The sequence below is a fragment of the Brachyistius frenatus genome, unplaced genomic scaffold (genome assembly GCF_029030835.1).
Source record: "Brachyistius frenatus isolate BFR_SWC_R1_liver_20210118 unplaced genomic scaffold, ASM2903083v1 Contig_152, whole genome shotgun sequence".
Classification (NCBI taxonomy): Eukaryota; Metazoa; Chordata; class Actinopteri; family Embiotocidae; genus Brachyistius; species Brachyistius frenatus.
Genome location: NW_027210751.1, coordinates 586118 through 608404, shown reverse-complemented (window position 1 = coordinate 608404; position 22287 = coordinate 586118). Strand labels below are relative to the sequence as shown.

The 22287-nt window shown below is 43.4% G+C and overlaps 1 protein-coding gene across 1 annotated transcript; it reads left to right on the top strand.

Annotated features, from left to right (window-relative positions):
• Nucleotides 1-543: 543 nt before the first annotated feature.
• Nucleotides 544-22218, top strand: lemd3 (LEM domain containing 3). The gene is made up of 13 exons (XM_069716117.1): nucleotides 544-1893; nucleotides 6204-6244; nucleotides 7345-7414; nucleotides 9304-9377; nucleotides 9935-10014; nucleotides 11942-12087; nucleotides 13778-13879; nucleotides 14054-14156; nucleotides 17392-17570; nucleotides 18804-18885; nucleotides 18990-19095; nucleotides 19181-19259; nucleotides 20224-22218. Exons 1-13 carry the CDS (start codon nucleotides 552-554, stop codon nucleotides 20400-20402), a joined length of 2583 nt encoding a protein of 860 aa, XP_069572218.1. The 5' UTR covers nucleotides 544-551; the 3' UTR covers nucleotides 20403-22218.
• The last annotated feature ends 69 nt before the right edge of the window (nucleotides 22219-22287 follow it).

Genomic DNA, 22287 nt, shown 5'->3' with positions numbered 1-22287 from the left:
ACCGGGTGTCGTTACTGCCGACGTTAATAACAATAACTGGATTTATGATTCGCCTTAGTCAGCAGTTTCAGGTTTGATTCAATGTCGCCCGCTCTGGCCCCGGGAAGACATCTGTCTCTGGCCCCAGGAAGACATCTGTCTCTGGCCCCAGGAAGACATCTGTCTCTGGCCCCTGGAAGACATCTGTCTCTGGCCCCGGGAAGACATCTGTCTCTGGCCCCGGGAAGACATCTGTCTCTGGCCCCTGGAAGACATCTGACTCTGGCCCCTGGAAGACATCTGTCTCTGGCCCCTGGAAGACATTTGTCTCTGGCCCCTGGAAGACATCTGACTCTGGCCCCTGGAAGACATTTGTCTCTGGCCCCAGGAAGACATCTGTCTCTGGCCCCTGGAAGACATCTGACTCTGGCCCCGGGAAGACATGTGACTCTGACCCCGGGAAGACATTTGAACGCAGATGTAGTCTTGAACGCAGCCTCGTTGGTCAACTGCCACTTCATCTCTACGTCATTTCCGTCACACAACCGTCTCAGTGAGTTTTTTTCCCCAAGATGGCGTCGACGCAGCTAACGGATGAAGAGCTTTTCTCGGAATTAAAACGATTTGGTTTCACTCCAGGCCCGGTTACCGAAAACACTCGCCCGGTGTATTTGAAGAAATTGAAGAAGCTTCGCGAAGAGCAACAGCAACGAGGATCCAGACCGGGTAAAACCCGTAACAGCGGGGCCATCAATAGCACCACTGGCGGCGGCGGCAGCACGGCGGCATCTAGGCCAGTCAGTCATGACGTCACGCACCTGAGCACTAGCAGGAGACCGGGCCGGAAGTCCTCCGTCCTCGGCTTCAGCTCCGACGAGTCTGACGCCGAGACTCCCCTGAAAAGAAAGGGTCCCGATCACAGCAGCAGGGCGAACCGAAGCTACGGGTTCCAACAACAACCAAAGACGAGGCCGGTGGCAACAGTGAGTGTGGCTATCAAGAGTCAGTATGGCGCTGGGACTACGATGAACAGCAGCTGTTCCCCGGGTCCGGACAGACAGAGAGGGGTCTCGCTGGGCTGGGAAGTTGGTGCCAGGTCCAGCCCTGACGCGGAAGGGAGACATTACGACGAATCGGGGGATGATGACGATTTCGATGAAGAATCGAAAAATAACTCTCGCTCTTTAAACGGCCGAGGTGCGTCTCGTCTGAACAATAGCAAAGCAGCCGGGGATTACTCGGACTCGGAGGAGGAAGAAGTTGGGGGCCTCGTCGCAGGAGACCGGGAACGGGAACGGTTGGAGTCCCGACGGAGCTACCCGACCGTGCCCTTCTCCTCTCATGTCGTCAACCGCGGTTCTCGGACGGGAGGGAACAACAGTGTCAAACCGCCTGGGAGTCTAAACAGGGCGGGAAGCCAAGGAGAGGATGAAGAGGAGGACGAGGTACAGAGACGGGGCCTGGACCTCTCGGAAGGCTCGCGGAGCAACAGGTTTCCCAGGAAGTCCATCTACGTGTCCCTCGCAGAACTCCACGGAGGGAAGTCCGGTAAAAACCACGTCGAGGCCGGGGACGGAACAGCCAGAAGCAGCAGCACCAGCAGGCTCAGCATCGGCTTGAGACCGCGCTTCTCCAACTACAGCAGTCTGTCCCAGACGTACCGGGGCAACCACTCCAACCACAGCCCCGCTCCCAACCACTCATACGGCCAAGCGGTGCTGAAGAAGAAGCTGTCTGTCCCGGAGGATGAGCTTCTCCAGCAGTTTAAAAGGGAAGAGCTCGCTTCCTCTGGGAGCTTCAGCGCTCACTACCTGTCCATGTTCCTGCTCACAGCAGCCTGCCTCTTCTTCCTGCTGCTGGGCCTCATGTATCTCAGGATGAGGGGCTCTGGATCCTCGGAGGTGGACGGCGTCAGTAAGTACTTGACCCAATGTGCTATTTCAACTTTTCTACTAAGGGTAAAAGGTGTCGACTGACCATTTAAACCACGTTAAAGGCAGATTTGATGTTTTTACTTCATGTGTTGCCTGGGTGTGGTGGTTTCTGTGTTTTGAGTAAACAGTTGCTGAACACACCTGCCATAGTTTTTCCTTTTCATTTCAAAGAAAGGGAAGGTTTTCAGCAACAGTTGCAAAACAAAACATTTGAGCAGAAATAATACGACTGCTGTTAAGCCCATGATATTGTGGTCCCTTAGGACCCAACAGCTGCAGACATGGGAAAAGCTCACCAAATCCAGAAATGCAGAGAATATACAAATAGTCAAACAAATTAAAATGGAAAAAAAAAAGCCCGTACCAGAGTGTTTAATTTGGAGCAACAACACCAGAGGGGCTCAGCATTATCATTGTTGTCCTAGAACTGCTTTCATGTCAGCTAATTAAGTTGTGATATTTATATGAAGCAACATTTGTGTTAGCGGTCCACATATTCTCGCCAGAAACCTAAATTTTGCCTTTGCAACATTGCTGCATCTCCAAAGTGAGACCATAACTGCCTCCAATGTCTTGGAGGATTATGTGGAATCTTCTTTTTGCCTGGTTTTTGTATGTTTGTAGTGTTTCTCCTCGTGTCTGCACTCACTCTTATGTGTTTAAGTTCTTGCTGCATTTCTGGCATTGGTGCGCTTCTCTTAATGTATCTGCTTTGTATGGCTAACATCATGCTGAAGGGCAATTGGTCAAATGTTTAGTGGTTCAACAATGTGTGCAAACAGCTGTGTTGAATGTTTTGTGTCGCAGAGATGTCTACTGAAGATAGCACGCTAACCAGCTAACGCTAAGCCCGACCTGCCTCATTATACCACTGTGTACCACTAGATGGTACAGTGAGTTGCTGTAGTATAAAGTCCTCCTTCCATCCAACATCAGAGGAAGAAGTATCCTCACATTTAGTTGTGATGAATGAAACTATAAATACAACAATGGCTAAAAAAACATCTGCGGGGAGCCGTAATAAAACCTGTTCCGTTTTTAGATGCTGTCTGCGTCTTTACCGCGGCCCTCTCTGTGTGTCTGGGATTCAACATGCTCTTCACAGCGTGCTGTGGCAGTCCCGTCAAGCTGATGAGTTTGGGGCTGAATTTCTTTACAGAGTACACCTGTGTAACGCTACTGCTAACCCTCCTGTTGTCCTCGGGTCAAAATGACCCGCAGCTGTGTTCAACCAACTTCTATTTTATTTCTATATTTTTATATTTTTTGGGATCATTGGTCATCATTCTTTAAAGAAACCCTCACAGCCTCCTTGTCACCAATGATCCCAAAAAATATGAAAATAAAATAGAACTTGGTTGAACACAGCTGCAGGACAACAGGAGGGTTAATATTAGTTAATATTTAGTTTGCTGTTTTTAGGCTGTTCAGCTCAATCAGCTCCACATCTGTCTAACAACCTGACAAACCCTGTAGCAGACAGACCAGGTCTCCTGACCTTGTTTGGACACTTCAAGACGGATATTTAGTGCAGCCAAGAACAACACGACCCATACGGGAAAACCGATCTGCGTAAATGCAGTCGATGTGTGTTTTTTCAGTGGCTGTGTTCTTGCTGCTGTGTGCTTCCTAAAAAGTGAGATAAACAAGCTATAACGTCAACTACAGTTTAACCGATCACGTTGTTTGGTCAACCCACCACTTTACATACAATCTAACTTTACAATCAGCAGTTATGAGGACACAAAATAACTACTAACTAACAGCAGGGTGAGAATTTGTAAATTCTGGCTAACTGGTGTTTCACTGAAATCTGTCCCCCATCAAGTTCAGTGAGCTGCTCTGATATTGCGTCACTCCTCTGGCCTAAACCGAACCAACCTAACCAACACGGTTGTTCACAGATTCTGACGAAGCAAAGATTTCATTGTAACAGCGAACTGAGGGACGCTACAGTGACCCAATACCGCCCCTAATGTACAAAGAGATATCATTTAATTCTCACAAATTTGACCTCGAAAAAAGGAGGACACTACCCCATACAGCTGTGAGCTGTCACTACTTCACCTAAGCACAACTTGCACATCTGCTTTATTCATTAGTTTAACACAGACAGTACAGAGAATTCAAAAAATCTGCATACATTCTTCTCCCACTTCTTTACACTCATTCACTGCTCCCTGCTCTCCTCATAGGCAGATCTTTGGAGGCTTTATGTAGTTAGCTCGCTGGCTAACTGGAAAAACGCTTGCACACACAACATGGGTCAATTTCTCTGTGCTGTTAATTACACAACTTCTGTCGCCCAATTAAGATGTACCTGATTGACCTCGGCTGGTGGGACATCAATAATGAGATAGTTAATATTTGAATAAATACTGACATGCATTTTTTGGATAAATACATATCATACTAAGCATATTTTCCCATAATAATTAATACAAAGTCTTGTGCACTTGTGATGCACTGTTCTGCTTAAATTCAACATGTTTACGCCACAACTTGTAGATTTGTCTCGTGCCTGTAGACATAAGTACACTACACTCCTTCGTAAATAGCTACATCTGAAAGGTTGTCTTAAAAAAAAAACAGCTGTTAGAGCCACCAAATATCAATCTTTGTTTTTGCAATCATTCCAATACTTCTGATCAGGTTAACAAGGGGGTGCAGGGGGGTTGCATTTAGCATTCACAGATTACATTCACAGATTACAAGAGTGTGATTGTACTGTCACATAGCTTCAGTGTTTTTGCGTGTTTCATTTCATGACACCCTTGTGTTGTCATTTCATTTACCGTGTGAACATCCATCTCAGTATTGCAGACAGAAAGTCTTATGGAAGTGTTTCCTCTTGACAGGACTCGCCGCTCCTGTGAGGTCTGTCTCTTTCAGCACAGCTGTACAACATGTGTTAACACGTAACCGGTAGACTGTAAAACAACCAACTAGTCTGTCGGTAGCATTAACCATGTTGACACATGCCAATTTAGTCAACAGATATTTATATAATTACAACTTCACGTGAACTTCCATCGAGCTGCCGAGACAGATCACCAGGAGAAACTTTGCTCCTCCTCTGTCCTCAGGTGAATTCATTTCACCACATCGTCGTCGGTCCCTGAAGAGATTCAAATTAATTGACATTCAATATTTCTCTAGTGTTTATGTGACACTATTTTAATTTCGCGACTCACAAAGTAAACACAATAGTATCCCATTTAGTTGTAATGTGGCGGTGCTGCCGGTGGCATTAAATGTACAAAACAGGGCTGGCTAACGTTAGCGGCTGTAGCGTGAGCAGTTGGGCAGTAATTTACACACAAGTCGCAATTTATTCCACAGCTAAGAAACCGTTAAACAGATCAACATGTAATCTGGAATTAAAGAGAAACTTGACTGAGATCAGTACAGCTCATGCTGCTCTCTGCTCCTGTCTGCCTGCCATGCTTCGTTCTTTGTAATGCATGCTGGGATATATGGCTCGGGTTAGTGACAATCAGCTGGATGCAACCTTTCACGATGCATTGAGATATTTTGAATTCACAATATTTGATCATGTAAATCTTTATTGACAAGACATTGAGAAAGAAAGGAAAAATCCCATTTACCATGGTTAATGCCCACCTAATTAAAATAACGTATAAGATGTGTTTTTCTTCTATATCTTTTTCCTCATCTTAACGCGTACAAGATAGTAAAACATCTACAAGCTCAAATATCACTGCGCTCCAACACCTCTTCCACCCTAATGTCGGGTTCCTGCTTGTGTGGGTGTTTTGTGTATACTCAGTAGTAGTAGTAGTAGTAGTATTCACTGTGTTACCTTCAAAGTTGAAGTTCAGTGGTTCCTAAGTTGCACAATGAATGAATGAAGAGGCAGATGTCAAGTTTTCTTGAAGCTGTTTCCTTCCAGTATAATGTCAGTAGATAATTGTGGTTTGGCAGCTAAACCAGGGAGTAAATATATTCATTTGAGTCTTCATATTTCATACAGTATACTTCCGTCATGAAATAGTTTAGTCTAATTATGGTCCGTGTAGTCGGATGAAAGCGCTCCGAGTTACTGAGGTGGTGAGATTTCATGCCCAGACGCTGACTCACGTGTTTGGATCTCTGAACTGCACCCAGATTCCACCGTCTCCAAATACGCCGTCCTACCGTAAAAGAGCGAGTTGGTTCTTATGATCCTGCTCGTGCCTTCCATGTGTGGTGTGTTTGGTTGCCAGTGTGGTTTTAAAGAGCATGCTGTTGTGTGTGTCCCTGACTGTACCTCTCTCTCCTTTGTTTTAGTTAAGAGCCACCCCTTTGGCAGCGACTTTGACTCTTCTTATGTAAGTAGATGTTCTCTCTGACTCCCTCTTCTAAATCTGTGCACAGCAAAGTTCTGGTTTATTATGTTCAACATGAGCTATGCAACTGGGACATTTAACATGGAAATAGATTGTAAACATACTGAACGTGAACACAGCTTAAGAGCTGCCATGTCACCAACCGGAGTTCTTTGTTCACCCTGTTTATATCAACAAGGGTTATATAAAAGCCTGAGTTGTAAAAACCTCTTATCTAAACGTAGAAACAGTTTTAGCTAACTGGATTGGTTTTCACAAAAAGAAAGCTGATCAAAGTGAGTGACCCTGACTTCAGGGGCTGACTCGAGTTGGCTAATTAGCACTAGTAAAGAGTGATGACGGAGGCTCTCGCCAGCAGATCATATCTACAACTGTTAATGATTGGCTTTTAGGTAGGGCTGGGAAATCAAATGCATGAAATCAAATACCCCAGTACTTTTGACCAAATACCTTGATATTCATATTGCAATGATATTATAGGGCTAATGACTAATTGTGCTTTCAAAAAACATTTACGTAATGAGATTTTTTTTTTTTTTTTTTTAATAAATAATCATCATTAATTGTAGATATAATCACATTAGTGGATAAAAATGAAAACAGGAACAGCTAGAACAGTCTCGCAAGTTCAGAAAATGAAAGTGACATCACTTTATTGTAATTCAGCCTTTAAAACCAGGAAAAGACATCACTTATACCAAGTGACATTATCACAATATCCAATATATTAAAAAAAACAACCCGATCGATATAAAATATCGATCAATCGCCCAGGCCTGATTTTAGAAGTCATTTTGTTTTGCTAAAGTTAGTTTGTATCTTTAAATCCATGATTTAACTTCTAAAATTGAAAAATCTAAATTTAAGCTCCAGAATTTAAGTAAATTGTGTTTGAGGTCAAGTACTCTACTGTTATTTCTCTGGGTCAGATACACATTTCATTGGCTTTTAAGAACATCTAAGTACTGGATCAAACTTCGATGATGTGCGATAGAGATGCTCAATATTGAACTAATTGAACAAATGTACTATTAGATGCAGATCTGTTAATCGTGTGTTCACTATGTATCTATGGTTTGCAGGATAAGGCAGAGAAGGACGTGATACTGAAGCTGCTGCTCAACCTTCATGACCACTTGGCCCTCATCGCCGGTAGCTATTAACTCTCTGCACGACACACTGCGACCACCGACTGACTGCAGACTGTTGTGACAACTGAGCGAGAAGTGATTCTTTATATTTCCATTTCCATTCATTCATTCCCCACATAGATGATTACACAGCCTGATACCCAGTGCACAGTCTAATTATAGATCGAACATCATGTAACATACAGAAAATACTTAAATACTGCAGTGTTTCGTAGTATTGATTTGTAGCAGCAGAGATAAAGCACCCATGCATGCGGGCTCTTAAAGCATAATTATATACTGTGGAGCACCTTTTTTTGCAAAATAATGAGCAAGAGAAATGTCTGTCTATCTAACATATAAGGTGTCTTAAAATTTAGAAAAATAAACCTTTATTTACCTTAACAGAATTATAAACGCAAATGTTATTAACATTAATTGAACAAAAACTAAATATCTACCGCCAGCCGTATATAGTCAAATCTGGAAGTTCAGTCATCTGATTTGACTAACTAATGAATTTGCATATTATGCTGTTGTATTATCAAACAGTGTTCATTTACTGAAATGTAATGACATTTTAAATAATAACAAAAAAAAACAACGAACATTTATAACATTTCTTAATGGGAATTTGGCCCAAATACAAATGTAAAGCTAACATGTCTGAGGGAATCTGTCGGCTGTCTTTGAGTTGACAGCTGTGACGTGTCACTTTGGCCTTCGTAGTGACCTACTTTATTTCAATAAAGATATATTGGTGAATTATAATCCTGCAAACGTAAACATCATTATTAGTTAGCTTCATTGTTAACATCTACTTACTGCAAATGTCACAATTGTTGTGCGGCCATTATCAGCTAAGCAGAACGTTTCTTGTTTCTATTCTTCACTCACGAGTGGACAGGAAGCGTCTTTAGTGCAAAATAATATAATTTTACTGACTAAAGACACAAGACCTCTTCCCTCCTCCCATCTGCCCGTTGAAAACAAAATAAAAACCAAACTATTAGCTACTAAATGCATAAAGGGCAAACACTGTACTGGGCTTCAATGGGATTGCTGACTCAACGTTTGTACTATTTACTTCTGATAGAACAAACAGGGACTGGTGAACAGAATCCACACATTACTGTTACCACTGCTGTTATTACATCACTGACTTGTTTTGTGGAAAGATGAAAGTAAGCAGAATCTAGTAGTGTGTAGCACCGAGACATGGAGACATCGTGTAGCACCGAGACATGGAGACATCGTGTAGCACCGAGACATGGAGAGACCGTGTGGCACCGAGACATGGAGACATGGAGACATTGTGTAGCACCGAGACATGGAGACATCGTGTGGCACCGAGACATGGAGAGACCGTGTAGCACCGAGACATCGTGTGGCACCGAGACATGGAGAGACCGTGTAGCACCGAGACATCGTGTCGTGTGGTCGAGTGGCGATGGTTGAAAATATATTCCAGAACTAATGTTAGCAGTCTTCTGGTTCTTTGGTTCTCCAATGACTTATTTAAAACGTAGACATTTATACTAAACACTATTCATATGGATTCATAATGACACATTGTCAGATGGACAACAGAGGTCCTCAGTCACACCTGGTGCAGGCTGATTTCAATGTTGTAATAGAAAGTATGTTATTGACTTTATGTAAGTGATGCTACCTTAATACTTTCTAACCCAAAAGTACTTTATTCACATCAAATCCTATTGACATAATCTATCAGTGCCTTTTGTACCACTCATATGAAGGTGTTTGATGCTTTAATGACTTATTTTATGTGAAGCACTTTTAAGTTTAGTTTAGAAAACTATACAAATATATATTATTATTATTCTAAACATGAGTGCTAATCAGTAGGAACAGGATGTGTTCAGTGATGGTTTGATGTTGGGATTCCAGGCCAGCATGACTGTGGAGACCAGCAGCATCCCAACAGGAGTCTGTCCATGGATGAGGCGTCGGCGTATTTACTGGTACGTCCACACATGAACATCCCGCTCGTTCAACAAAACCTTAAACAGGCTGTCGGCGAAGCTTCTGTGTCTTTGGACATGAAAATTCACAGGATTTGCATATGAGGCCGGATAACCCGAGAGCACCATGTGTTTCGTGATGTTTAGTGTGAATGTTTTTTTCTGAGCGATGGAGCTGCTTTTTGAAAAGTCACAGGTGGCATAAATGCTCCTGCTTTCAACATATATTTTGCTCAAGCAGGAGCATTTATGCCACCTGTGACTAGAGTGAATCAGCAGTAAATTGCTTGTGTGTCTGCAACTGATGTTCAAATCCCAAAGGTTCAACAAAGGGCAGTATTCACTGCATTTATCATGGAGTAAAGGGGATGATGTTTTGTCTCTGTTAAAGCAGAGCTGAAAGGAAAACCCACCGAGTATCGAGGATTGCTGAAAAGCGGTGTTAATATAACTGGATACTTAATAGTGGGAGCTCACTGAAGCTGAACAAATTAGTGAGAAGTGATTTGTGCTGCTTCTCTAATCAGTTTCATGTGTACGATGTGTTCTTTGTTCAGGCTCAGAATCAGGAGTTTGGAGACTTCATTCATACTTCTCTGGAGTGGATCATCCGGACGGGCCAGGATGTCGGTATAAGGTAATAGACCATGCATACGTCTGTGGTCCAAAGTTTACATGCAATCGTCATCATGGACTGAATGTCATGGCAATATTGAGATTTCAATCCTTTTTTAAAAACTGTTTTATTTTGGGCCTAAAGATCCGGAAGTCGTCCTTCATTTTTTCCGTCCACTTTGTGCAACTTGTCGGTTCCACCTGCAGCAAACAGCCCGAGAGCATGATGCTCTCCACCATCACCACCAGGAGGTGGTGGTCTTCTCACCTTTACACCTTCAAACACACATCTGGTCGTTGTGGCCAAACAGATCAATCTTTTCCTCATCTGACCATAAAACGATCCTCCAGAAGGATTTTGTACCGCAAACTTCATTGAAACCTTTAAAGTTGAGGTTTCTTTTGTTGTGTGACAGTATAATACTCGCTTGATAGTTCAGAGCAGACCTGAGCCTCGATGGTTTTTGGGTTGTTCCTGATCATCTAAGCCTATTTCCCTACAGCGGAGGCTGACAGCTCCAGACCGGGTGAAGCTGCTCTACCTCCTAGTAACTTCTACTACACAGCAGTTTTACCTGGTGGTCCTGGAATCTGCAGTTTTAGAAATGGCTCCAAGAGACATTCTGACTAGTGTAAATCTGCAATCTTCACTCTGCTCCTTGGTGTTACGTACTATGTTACTCACTGCACGAGTGAAGGCGGATTATTATGTTTGAGAAAATGGTTCAAATTGTTGTTGTTGTCGTCACAAAACAGTTTGAATATAATCCACAGAAGGGACAGTTGTCATCGTAGTTATTGAGCCATCACTGTTAGCAGAGGGCGGCTACATGCAATTACAAAGTAGTAGGATGGGAGTTCCTTCTTTGGAGGATGAGATACAGATGCACTAAACCATGCACGTTCCTCTTCTTGACAGAGTCGAGCGTTTTCTCAGCTGCACTTTAGTCAGAGCAAACGACAGGTGATTGTACATCTGACAGTCCTTCTCTTCTTGATGCTGCAAAGTCAACTGACCTAGTTAAGGAGTTACTGTGTTTTCTTTAGAGATGAAGGGGAGTTCATTAAGTATAAGTGCTATGTTGCTCACAGCACATGTGAAGTCGTGTTACTACGTGTGAGGACATTGTTCCGTTTGTTGTTGTTGCAGCTTTGTGTTTGTCGATCCAGTGAGAATGGAGCAGCTACCAGCTCAATATTGCCATGACAATCATGTACATGATGAGTGCACATAAACGTCTGACCACACCGGTCTCTATTTAAATACAAGCCTCCCACTGTGTGTGCATGTTAGCGCTGGGCGTTACTGCGGTTTATCTGGTGAAGCAGTTTTTGATTCTCGTACAGTGTTGTAATAATTGCTGCAACTGTACACGCTAAAATGATAACCAATCAACATCACTTTGCTGTGTTGAACAGTGGGACCATGTTTTGATTTGAAAACGTATAACACAACAATTAATAACCCACAACGAACTCTCTTTAACATGGCAGACTGTTTGGAAGTTTTTGGGTGTTAAATCCTCCATTGTAGACCTAAATTGTAAAGTTTTTGGAAGCCACTGATGTTGCGGGCAAATTACATCATTATCATCTCATCAGAAAACGTGTCGGTATAAAAAGAGTGTCTACGGTTACGGTCATCAGATTAGAGGTCGTCAACCGGTGAAATAGTGAAGCCAAAGAGGCAGACATCGCTTGGAGAGGCATTTTCTCGGGGTACTACGTATGACAGGAAAGGGAAGGGGAGGAGTCACATTACAATGCAATAAATATCAACCTGAACAGTGACATGGAACCGCTACAGATAGTCAAGACAGAAAAAAAAATACAGATATTCCAGGAAACCGCCCGGATCTTAAAAAAATACTGTAATAAGAAACGGTTGGGCTTACGGCCTAACACTCATTCATGTCATAACTGTACTCGCTGTGTGTGTCTGTGTGCAGGCTGACCGGGCAGGTAGCTGATGATCCAGTGACTGATGTGTCTGAGATCTCTTCCCTGGAGTCCACACATCCCAAGATGCCTTTTAGATGCCGCTTACGCCGAGCCTTCCTCACCGTCATCAGCAGAGTCCTCCTCATCGCAGTCGGTCAGTAAACCACAAAACATGAATATCAGCAGCTCTTACTGCCCATCAGGACTGAGTGCAACAGATAGTTTAATTATGATCAAAGATAAAGATCTGACGAAGAGATGAGAAAAAGAAGATATGAACCTGTGTGCTGGAAAAAGATTAATAGTAATACAAAGTATCAGTATGTCAGTATCAGGCAGGTATGGCAATAAAACGTGGAATTGTATTGGTGAAAACTGCCGCAATCAATTAGATAAGCAGGATTCATCTTTGTGGACTTTGTGAATATCTGTACAAAAGGTCATGGTATTTCATACAATATTTGTCAAGTCATAACGCTTATACAACAAATTGTGACAAACAATTTGTTACAGTAACAAATGTTACTCTTACCTTAACTAACAAAGATCTCCTTCTCCTTGAGTCACCATGTGAAGAGCCATTTTGGATCTCCAAAATCCAAAGGCCCACTACTGCCTGCAGTGCACAGATAATCCAGCAGAGGGCAGAAGACATGTCTGATTATATACAACAGGCTTTTCTGGAAAGTATTGACCATATTGATATATTGATGACGTGGAGGTCTCAGAAACTCGTGTAGCAAATATTATACGATTTATTAGTGGTTCGGGGGAATCCTGAGACAACGTGCCTTTGTTTTTATGGCGTTAATCGTTAGCTTTGTTGTTGAGTTCCTTAACCAAATTAGCAATAGACTTTTCCTACTCCTGCATTTTTAGTTTCAAAGTGTTCAAGGGTCCAAAATGTCTTACAGAAAGTAGACGTAAACTGTAATTGTCGCCATCAACTGTTTATTTACATTCTGCTGAAAGACGTTTGATGCTTGTTTATGTTCACACGGGGGAAAGACAAACACGACCTCTTGGCGGGGTTCACAGTAACGGTCCAGAGCGTTTCCTTTGCTGAGTCATCGAACATCATTATGGGCGAGTTAGTCAGTGTGTTCGGCAAACGTGTCAACGAGCAGCAGACGGAAACAGTGTTGTAGGCTGTAGGAGGAGGGAAGGACATTCAGTGTCCGTGGGGGGTTTTCGGATCAGACTGATGATTCTTTTGAACCTTCAGTGTCCCTCCAGCAGAACGTGTCTCATCATCATTCCCTCCATCAAAGACAGTCGCTGTACATTCCTTCGGTCCTCCGAGCCCTCAGAAAAAATGAACCAAAATGCGACTTGATTTGACTTGAAGCGCTTCATTACATTGTATTCTTTCATCACAACAATGCACACCTGCTGGTTTATTACTAAATGTGCTGGAACACCGACGATGCTAGCTGCTTACATCACCTCATCAGAAAACGTACAGGAATACAAGAGGTGGCTGTCGTCACAATAGAGGCTGTCGAGTGGTGAAACGGTGCAGCCGAAGAGTCAGAGTCTTGAGTCTCCAACAGTCATTTTCTCGAGACACTACAAATGACGGATATTGCGAACATAGTAACAATCCACCTAAAGGTCCGGACATGCAAAGAGAATAATAAAAAATGTTGTCTGTACTGCCGAGCACTAACGTTGCATCGAGCAGCGTGCCATAATGCCACTTTGACATTTATAATATGAGCAATATGAACTCATCAATATTTCAACAGAGTTTTGTTCCATGCAGCTGTGTTTGAATCTGCTCATCCTGTGTGTGTGTGTGTGTGTGTGTGTGTGTGTGTGTGTGTGCGTGCGCGCGCGCGCAGTGGTAGGCTGTGTGTGGAGTGTGGTCTGCTACATGAAGTATCGCTGGAGGAGAGAAGAGGAGGAGACCAGGAACATGTATGACATGGTGGAGAGGATCATCGGTGAGGACTTCCACACGTGTTGTTTACTTCCAGATAATGAAACTGTGTGTGTGTGTGTGTGTGTGTGTGTGTGTGTGTGTGTGTGTGTGTGTGTGTGTGTGTGTGTGTGTGTGTGTGTGTGTGTGTGTGAGAGTCCCGGTGAAAACTACTGCTGATAAACTGTGTTGTCTCCAGATGTGTTGAGGACCCACGGTGAAGCTTGCCAAGAAAACCAGGACTTGCAACCCTACCTGCCGATCCCACATGTCCGAGACTCCCTGGTTCAGCCTCAGGAACGGTCAGTACCATCACTGCTGCGACTGGACCTTTATTTAAGAACATTTCTGAAGGGTTATATCAGAGCCTGACATTAACAGCTGCCATGCAGCTACTGCAGGTCAAAACGAGATAATAATCCTCCAGTTTGCTACTCAAAAATGTTAATTTATATACAGCACATGTTGTGGTGTTTTTTTTCTCGTAAAACATCCAAAAGAACCAATTACAGTGTCATTAGAGCAGGGGTGGGCAAACGTTTTGGCTCAGGGGCCACATTGACTTTTAAAATTTGACAGACGGGCCGGGCCAGCACCAGATGCATACATATCAAACATAAACATAAAAAAGGCGTCACAGTGTTAATACTTCCATTCACTTTTAGTGGGAACAGTGTTGTTGATCACCTTCTTTGTCAGAGCATCGAAGTCTGGTGTTAGTTTTGTTGTGTTCTCAGAACAGATCTGAGGTGTTCATCACTCAACTGGGATCTGTGAGGTGCTTTGTTGGTGTTCATCACACTAAAAGTCTGTTCACACACGTACGTAGAGACAAACAACACCAGCATCTTCTGGGACATCTTCTGGATGTTTGGACATTTGGCTGCTTTCATGAAGCAGAAAACTCATCCAGTTTAAGAGACTTGAACTTCTCCTTTAAGACGGTGTCACATTGGAGATCAATCAGTTCCAACTGCAGCTCCTGTGGCGCCGTTTCAGGGTCTCGTGTGAAGGGACATGAGACCAGCTGAAGGGACAGGACACCAGCTGGAGGGACAGGACACCAGCTGGAGGGACAGGACACCAGCTGGAGGGACAGGACACCAGCTGAAGGGACAGGACACCAGCTGAAGGGACTTGTCAATTTTTCCAAAATCAGAGAACCGATGGCAGAATTCTCCGTGCAGGTCGTCCAGTGATTTCCTGTATGTCTTCATGTCGAGGACGTCTTTCAGCGTAGCCAGTGTGAGGAAATGAGCAAATGACTTGTTTGACATTTGCTTTGAGAATAAAGCTAGCTTGGTTTTGAAGGCTCTGACGTTTGTGTACATTTCATGCACAAACTGGTCTTTCCCTCGTAGCTTCACGTTCAGCTCATTCATGTGTGTCAGTACGTCCTCAGCAAAAGATAAATCACAAAGACAATCTGTGTCACTCAGCTCAGGAAAACCGTCAGCTTTGTCAAGTAGCTCCAAAAATGAGATCATCTCCTGTTTGAGCTCCAACACTCGTTGACATACTTTCCCCAAACTTAACCAGCGGACGTTGGAGTGGTGAAGCAAGTCCTGGTGATCAGAGTCAGTTTCTTCAAGAAACTTAATAAACTGAGGACGGTGAAGTCTCCTCGCTCCAATAAAGTTAATCACTTCTACAACTGGCTTCACTACGTGGTCGAGCTGCAGGACGGATTTACACAGTGTAAGAAAATGTCCTCCTGCTCAGGGTTGTCCTCTTTCACCCTCTCCTGGATTCTTTTGAGCAACCCGACGTTTTTTCTAGTCAGATTTGTCGATCCGTCTGTGGTAACGTTGGCGAGCTACTCCGAGGTAGCTGGAGCCTCTCGATGACCCCGACACGCCGTCATACGAGTCCTCTCCCCGCGTTTTCCCCTTCAGGGATTCCACGGCCAAAAACTCCTCCGTTATCTCAAACTTGTCATTAATCCCTCTGATAAACATTAAAAGCTGAGCGGTGTCCTTTATGTCGTTACTTTCATCCAGTGCCAAGAAATATCATGTAAATGACTCCGCTTTTTAGTTTAGCTTGCTAGCCAAGTCTTCGTCAATCATCTCAACATGGCGAGTCGCCGTCCTGCGTGATGAGCTCATGTTTTCTAATTTGTTCTTCTCTCAGGACACCAGATACCTGCTGTCTCTACCAGCACTCTTTGAGAAACTCCCCTTCGGAGAAAGGCTTGCTGGTCTTTGCTAATTTGAATGCCAGCAAATAGCTTGCCTTCGTGCTTGATTCTTGGATGGCAGTTTGTCAGATAAAGGTGTTTTGCTGATCCTGCAAACGATCTGCCGACCTCCGAGCGGTCGCCGTCCGTTCTTGCGTTGACTGGTTGTTAGCGTTAGCATGCTTGGTGGAAAAGTGACAGCTGATGTTGTATTCCTTTAAAACCGTAACGGTTTCTTGGTAAATAAGACACACAGCCTTCGACCGGACTTCAGTGAAAAAGTATTTAGTCGTCCGTTCCTTATGAAACACTCGGGACTCGCTGTCGACTTTTCTTTTCTTTGGCCCGTTCATTGTTGCAGATGTGTTCAGAGCAGCAGCAGAGTAACAACAGAGAGCAGCCCGGCCTCCGCAAAATCAAATCAATGTATCATTGCGCCTAGTGCGCCACCTGGTGGACCGCCAGGTATTACAGGACAAGGTCAAGTGAATGCAGCCATAATTATGATATGATTTGATTTGGGCAATTCTGTACCAATCTTCGGCGGGCCGGATTAAAAAGACCAACGGGCCGGATGTGGCCTGCGGGCCGTAGTTTGCCCACCCCTGCATTAGAGTATTGGATCAGTTGCCAGTATCATTAACATCTTAAATATCCACTTACTGTATATACAGGAAGCAATTCAAGTTATTTCAGGCCAAAAAAGTCATGATTAAAAAAGAAAGAAAAAAAAAATCTAATTATGAGAGAGTAGTAAGAGTATCAATAAATACCTGTACCAATGAGCCACATTAGTATTGGTGCTCTCTGTGTACAGCTGGCTGAGTTGAATGCAGGGACCGTCTACAAAGTGCAACACCGAAGAAAAGAGTGATACTTTTTACATCAGCTGTATTTAATTCACCAAAATGACTTCACACATCAACGGTGGAGATAATACCAGACTTGGTTTTAAAAATAAAAAACTTTTTTTTGCATAATTTGGGGGATTTTGTTTACTTACTACCATACTAAGAGTTGCAGTAAAATTAACAGGAGACCACTGATGTGTGAAGATATTTTTGTGACACTAAACTATGGAAGAAATGAAGTTGTGGAAGATTCTGGGAGAATGAATCTCAGCTGATGGCTGATGTGGGTCAAACAGAAAACTCAAAGCTTGTAGTTAAATCAGGTTTAAATTTTCAGATTTTACTGTATATGGATGATTGTTGATATATATTTGTTGTTCAATAAATGTCAATAGTTCTGCGTTCAAAAAACTTATTTTGCACGAATGAGCATGAAAAATAAGAATATTCGGCTTCCCTCCGTTCTAGAGGAAACACTGGAATATTAACAGCTCCAATATTTGACAGGAAAAAGATGAAGAAGATTTGGGAGCAGGCGGTGAAATTCCTCTCAGCCAACGAGTCCAGGATTCGAACGGAGACGCAGCGGATCGGTGGAGCCGACTTCCTGGTCTGGAGGTGGATCCAACCTTCTCTCAGTTGTGACAAGACCTCCTTGATACCCTCCAAAGTCTGGCAGGGAAAAGGTGACACACACCAGAACATATCCCTCAAACTATAGTCATAACACGTTCAGACGCATAAAAATGTTTGGTAATATTGGTAAACACAGATTTATGGCTGACTGCAGATTATCCCCGCCCAGAGCTTTTAAACCAACCGGCCGTTTGATAGAGCAGTGAGCTGCAGAGAAGCTGCAGACCTGCAGATCGGGATGTTTGAAGTGTTTTTCTACTTCCACTTGTGATTGTGGGGGTTTGTGGGTACATGCATGTCTGGGCAGGAAACATGTAGCTGGATGAATTCTGGCACCCTGAAAGAGGGCAAATAGCTGTTGGATTTAGAGACAGATGTGTTGTAATGTCTTCAGTACTACGTGTCTGATTAAACGTAGCAGCGTTGTGGATTAAGAGACGGAGTTGACGGCAGTCGGACGCGTTTCTGCAGGTTTGTGTTTGTACTGCGTCTGTTCTCCGACCGTCGTCCTCTTCACAGCAGGGAGTTGCACTTACGGTTGACAGACAGCGTCTCTGGTCTGGTTCCTTCTCTCTGCTGTTCTCCAGTGACAGAAATTACATCCCAAAAAGGGTCCCAAATGTTTTTAACATGATCTACAAATGGAGAAAATGTATGCGTAGTATTGGGTGCTCATAAATATGTTCCAATCTCCAAATGAATGAAGAACAAATGCTTATGAAAATTTTTCGCAACTACCAAGATCTGATGATTTTCACTTTCAAAAACTTCCTGTGTATTTAAGTGTCAAAAATATTTGTTTCCTGTTGCCCCCTCCTTCTGGTTTGGATGACCTTCAGCCTGGACGGTCTGTTTCCCAGCAGAAGAAGAAGTCCGCTACATCGCAGCTGTATCCTCTGCTATGCTGTCGACTTCAATAGTAACAGAGAAGAAAGACACGCAAAAAAAACCAAACACTTTTAAGTTGCATCTGCTCAGCCACTCATCATAAGGTTGTCGGTTTGATACCGTGGTCCTCCTGTCCACATGCAGAAGTGTCCTTGGGAAAGACACTGAACCCAAAGGTTGCAAGGTCGCTCTGCCGCCGGCGATGTGAGAATGTGTGGAAGTCAAACTGTGAAGCACTTTGAGAGTGTTGAGGTGAAGCAGCAGTAAATAAGAGCAGACTTTTATCATGGAAGTTTCAGGAAGCTGCTGATTGCAGGTCGTTAAGTTCCTGCAGTGGAGAACAGATGTACTTCCACCGTGTTTTCTGACGTCATCCTTTTGCGTTTTCGTTCCAGCTTTCCCTCTGGACCGGAGGAATTCACCTCCCAACAGCTTGACTCCATGTCTGAAGATCAGAAACATGTTTGACCCCGTCATGTGAGTCATCTGCGTGTTTGATGAGCAGTTCGGACCGACTAGAATGTAAAGTTTCCCTGATTTGACTTTTCTGCTCTACATTTGTTTGTACTTTTTGTTTTCAGGGAGGTCGGGGAGAACTGGGACCTCGCCATCCACGAGGCCATTCTGGAGAAGTGCAGCGACAACGACGGCATCGTCCACATCGCTGTCGACAAGAACTCACGAGAGGTGAGCTCCGTCCTGGGAGTGGTGAGGTCGGTCATACGTGCTCAGCTGCGTTGATGTTAAGCGTATCTTCCCGGTGTCTCCGCAGGGCTGCGTCTACGTGAAGTGTCTTTCTGCAGAGCACTCAGGGAAAGCCTTCAAGGCACTTCACGGCTCCTGGTTCGATGGTAAATTACATCCACACAACATACTTTTACAGCACGTCAGCGGTGTTGCTACATGCGAGGACATACGTGTGTGTGTGTGTGTGTGTGTGTGTGTGTGTGTGTGTGTGTGTGTGTGTGTGTGTGTGTGTGTGACACCTGTTGTGTCATGATGTTAATGTAAAATTCAAAAAATATTTTAGAAGTTTCTTGTTAAACCAGTTTAAAATGTCCATATTCACATAACCATTGATGATAGTACTTTTTCAATGTTTAATAAATGTCAAGACTTTATTTGAGATTTTTGAGCCTGCAAAATATTTCAAATGATAAAACAAATTAAATGGTGATGGAAAAAATGCATGGGACCCTTAACTGAGACGATCACTGGAAACCAACGACTTGTGTAGCTGCCAGCGAGCCTCGTTCACCTGCCAACAGGTAGCTCGACACAAACTACTGCGGCTGTCTCCGGTTTGAAGGCTGCCTTCCCCCGACAGCTTGTTTCAGCTCTTTCCATAGATGTTCAGTAGGATTCAGATCAAGACTCACAGAAGGTCGTGTAATAGTTCATTGTTTTGTTGACATGACAGGAATTGGAGCATAATTCCTAAAAATCCTCCAGTTTTTGGTATTTCTTTAGTATCCAAAGTAATTCAGTAGTAGTGGACTCTACATCTAATAGCACACAAAATGAACTAATAATAGTTTATATTGCAAACTTCTATGTCCCTAAAGGTAAATACATAAAATGGGTTAATTTTGCGAACTCGCTGTATTAACGGCAACGTTATACTTTGTTTCTTGTAAAAGTTTATATCTGTTCACACAAATGGATACTTTAAATGTAAAATTGACCAAAATGCTTTACATAAATTTTCAAGCACATATTCAACATGTTGCCGACGTCTGTGACCTGCAGCTCACACTGGTTGTACAGATGAAAGCGCTGCAGCGGGCGGTGACCGGTTCTCCTTGTGTTCCCCAGGTAAGCTGGTGACGGTGAAGTATCTGCGTTTGGATCGGTACCACCAGCGCTTCCCACAGGCCCAGGGCTGCAGCACACCCCTCAAAGCCTCCAGCCACCACCCGAACATCACGAGCGCCATGAACACTACGTCCCGCCTGCAGCAGCTCGGCTCAGCCAACTCGTCGGGCTTCTCATGAGCTTTAGATTTTCAATTCTCCGCCGGTCCCTCCCGGCGTCGCAGCACCGGTCGGCTGTCGCTCCTTCACTGCTTCAGATCAGGGAGGACTTTTAGTTTGTGTCATGGGAGAGCTTCTTCTTTTTTTTTTTTTTTCCATTTGTTTGTTTTTCTTTTCTTTCTTTTTTTCAACACAGGATATTTACACCAGACGTTGTTCGGCGGTGCAGTGTTTGTTTTCTGTAATATTTGTATTAGAAATGTCATGGATTTAAGAAAGAGGCAACGTTCTTCTGGAATATTTAAGATGTGTGCAGAGACTCCAATCTTCCCTTCTTTTCTTCCACAGTATATCTGATGCCATTGATGGAGTTCATTTGGCCACTGTACCTGTATGGAAATGGCTGCATGTATTAAGAGTATGCCTCTATGTAAGCTTTCAGTACAACACAGTGTGGGTGTTCCTGAATTTATTATGATTTTTTTCTGATTAGTCTCATTTTGTTTAGTCAGCTGGGGAAGGACAGACATGAAGAGGTTGTGCATGTGAATACATGTGAATTGAAGCACAAGCTTTCTTACATCCTCTGTTAAAAGTAAACCTTAAGCACACGTTTTTCTCGCTGCTCACTTACCACAGCAGAGTACTTCTATATCGTATCCAGAGGCGAACGCCGACAGACGGGCCGCACCGGCATCAGTGAGCACGCTGACTCGGCCGTCCTGTTTGTCGTCCGCTCCACGTATGACCCTTTCTTCCCCTTTTGTCCTGGATTTTGTTATCGCATCCTCACAGTGCTCCCAAGTGCTCAACTTCTGAGCGACGTAACAAAATCAGGCAGTGTATGTTTAACAGTCACCTGAAGCTGTCATCTCCAGATATAGTCCAATATATTGCCAAGTTACCATTTGAATGAGTAATTATATTTATTATTTAACTCTTTCAAGTTGGGTCATTTTTACTGTTGACGTGTCCCTTCATTGGATGTGATTTCCAAACCCGCTGTGACTGAGTGGTGTGTATCGTCTCTGCGTACACGACCTGCAAATCAGAAGAGCGCACAGGAAGCCAAACGTCCAGTTTGTAATCTGTGCTCATCTCACCCGGGTGAGAAACACGTCTCCTCGTCACGTTGGAACCTGATTCACTGCTTGTGTTTGGTCATATCGGCTTCTTGTAATGATCCTACCGCTGTGGTGGAGAACTACGAAGACAGCATTTTTAACATTTAAAATTCCAGATATTCCAGAGGCTGTAAGGGGGCTGTACCGACTTTAGTGATTCCTGGTTTTGTGTGCGTTTTTACAGCACCTGTGTATTCATAAAACACAAGAAAACATGGAGGAGTTACCAGACATATTTTATTTTAATGCAGTGAATTGAAATTTGGATTCTGTTTTTGCAGTGTGAAATTGTACAAATGGTGCACATTTCAAATGTTTAAAGCCTGCTGTAACAATTCGCAGCAGATGGACCCAACTGTGCCTTAAATTTGTGCTTTTTTTTTTTACTGGCACTGCAATACTGGAGAATGTACTGGATTTAGGAAATGTTAAAACAGGTTGAAGGGTGAGTACGGCCTAGATGTAGTTCTGTTAGTTTGCCATCTTCAGATTTGGTATTTTGTAGCAGTTTCCTTTGATATTAAACCAAAAGCTTCTATTTATTATTTTTTGTAAACAACCAAGCCGATGTACTATTTTAATGTCATTAGATCTGTTATATACGTGTCATAACTTTTTTTTTTTTTTTTTATCAAGGTTCTACCTTACATCTGCTTTGAAACAATTGTCAGGATCTGTAAAACGACAAAATAAAGTAAACACTTTCTGAAATACAGCGTTGGTTAGTACATCAATCTGCTTTAATGGTGCTCCTGCAGCGTCTCTGACTCACTGGAAATGTC

Coding starts and splice junctions, on each gene's coding strand:
- lemd3 (XM_069716117.1), top strand. CDS start 552: ATGGCGTCGACGCAGCTAACGGATGAAGAGCTTTTCTCGGAATTAAAA. Junction 1,894..6,203: donor CTCGGAGGTGGACGGCGTCA/GTAAGTACTTGA, acceptor CCTTTGTTTTAG/TTAAGAGCCACCCCTTTGGC. Junction 19,260..20,223: donor TCACGGCTCCTGGTTCGATG/GTAAATTACATC, acceptor TGTGTTCCCCAG/GTAAGCTGGTGACGGTGAAG.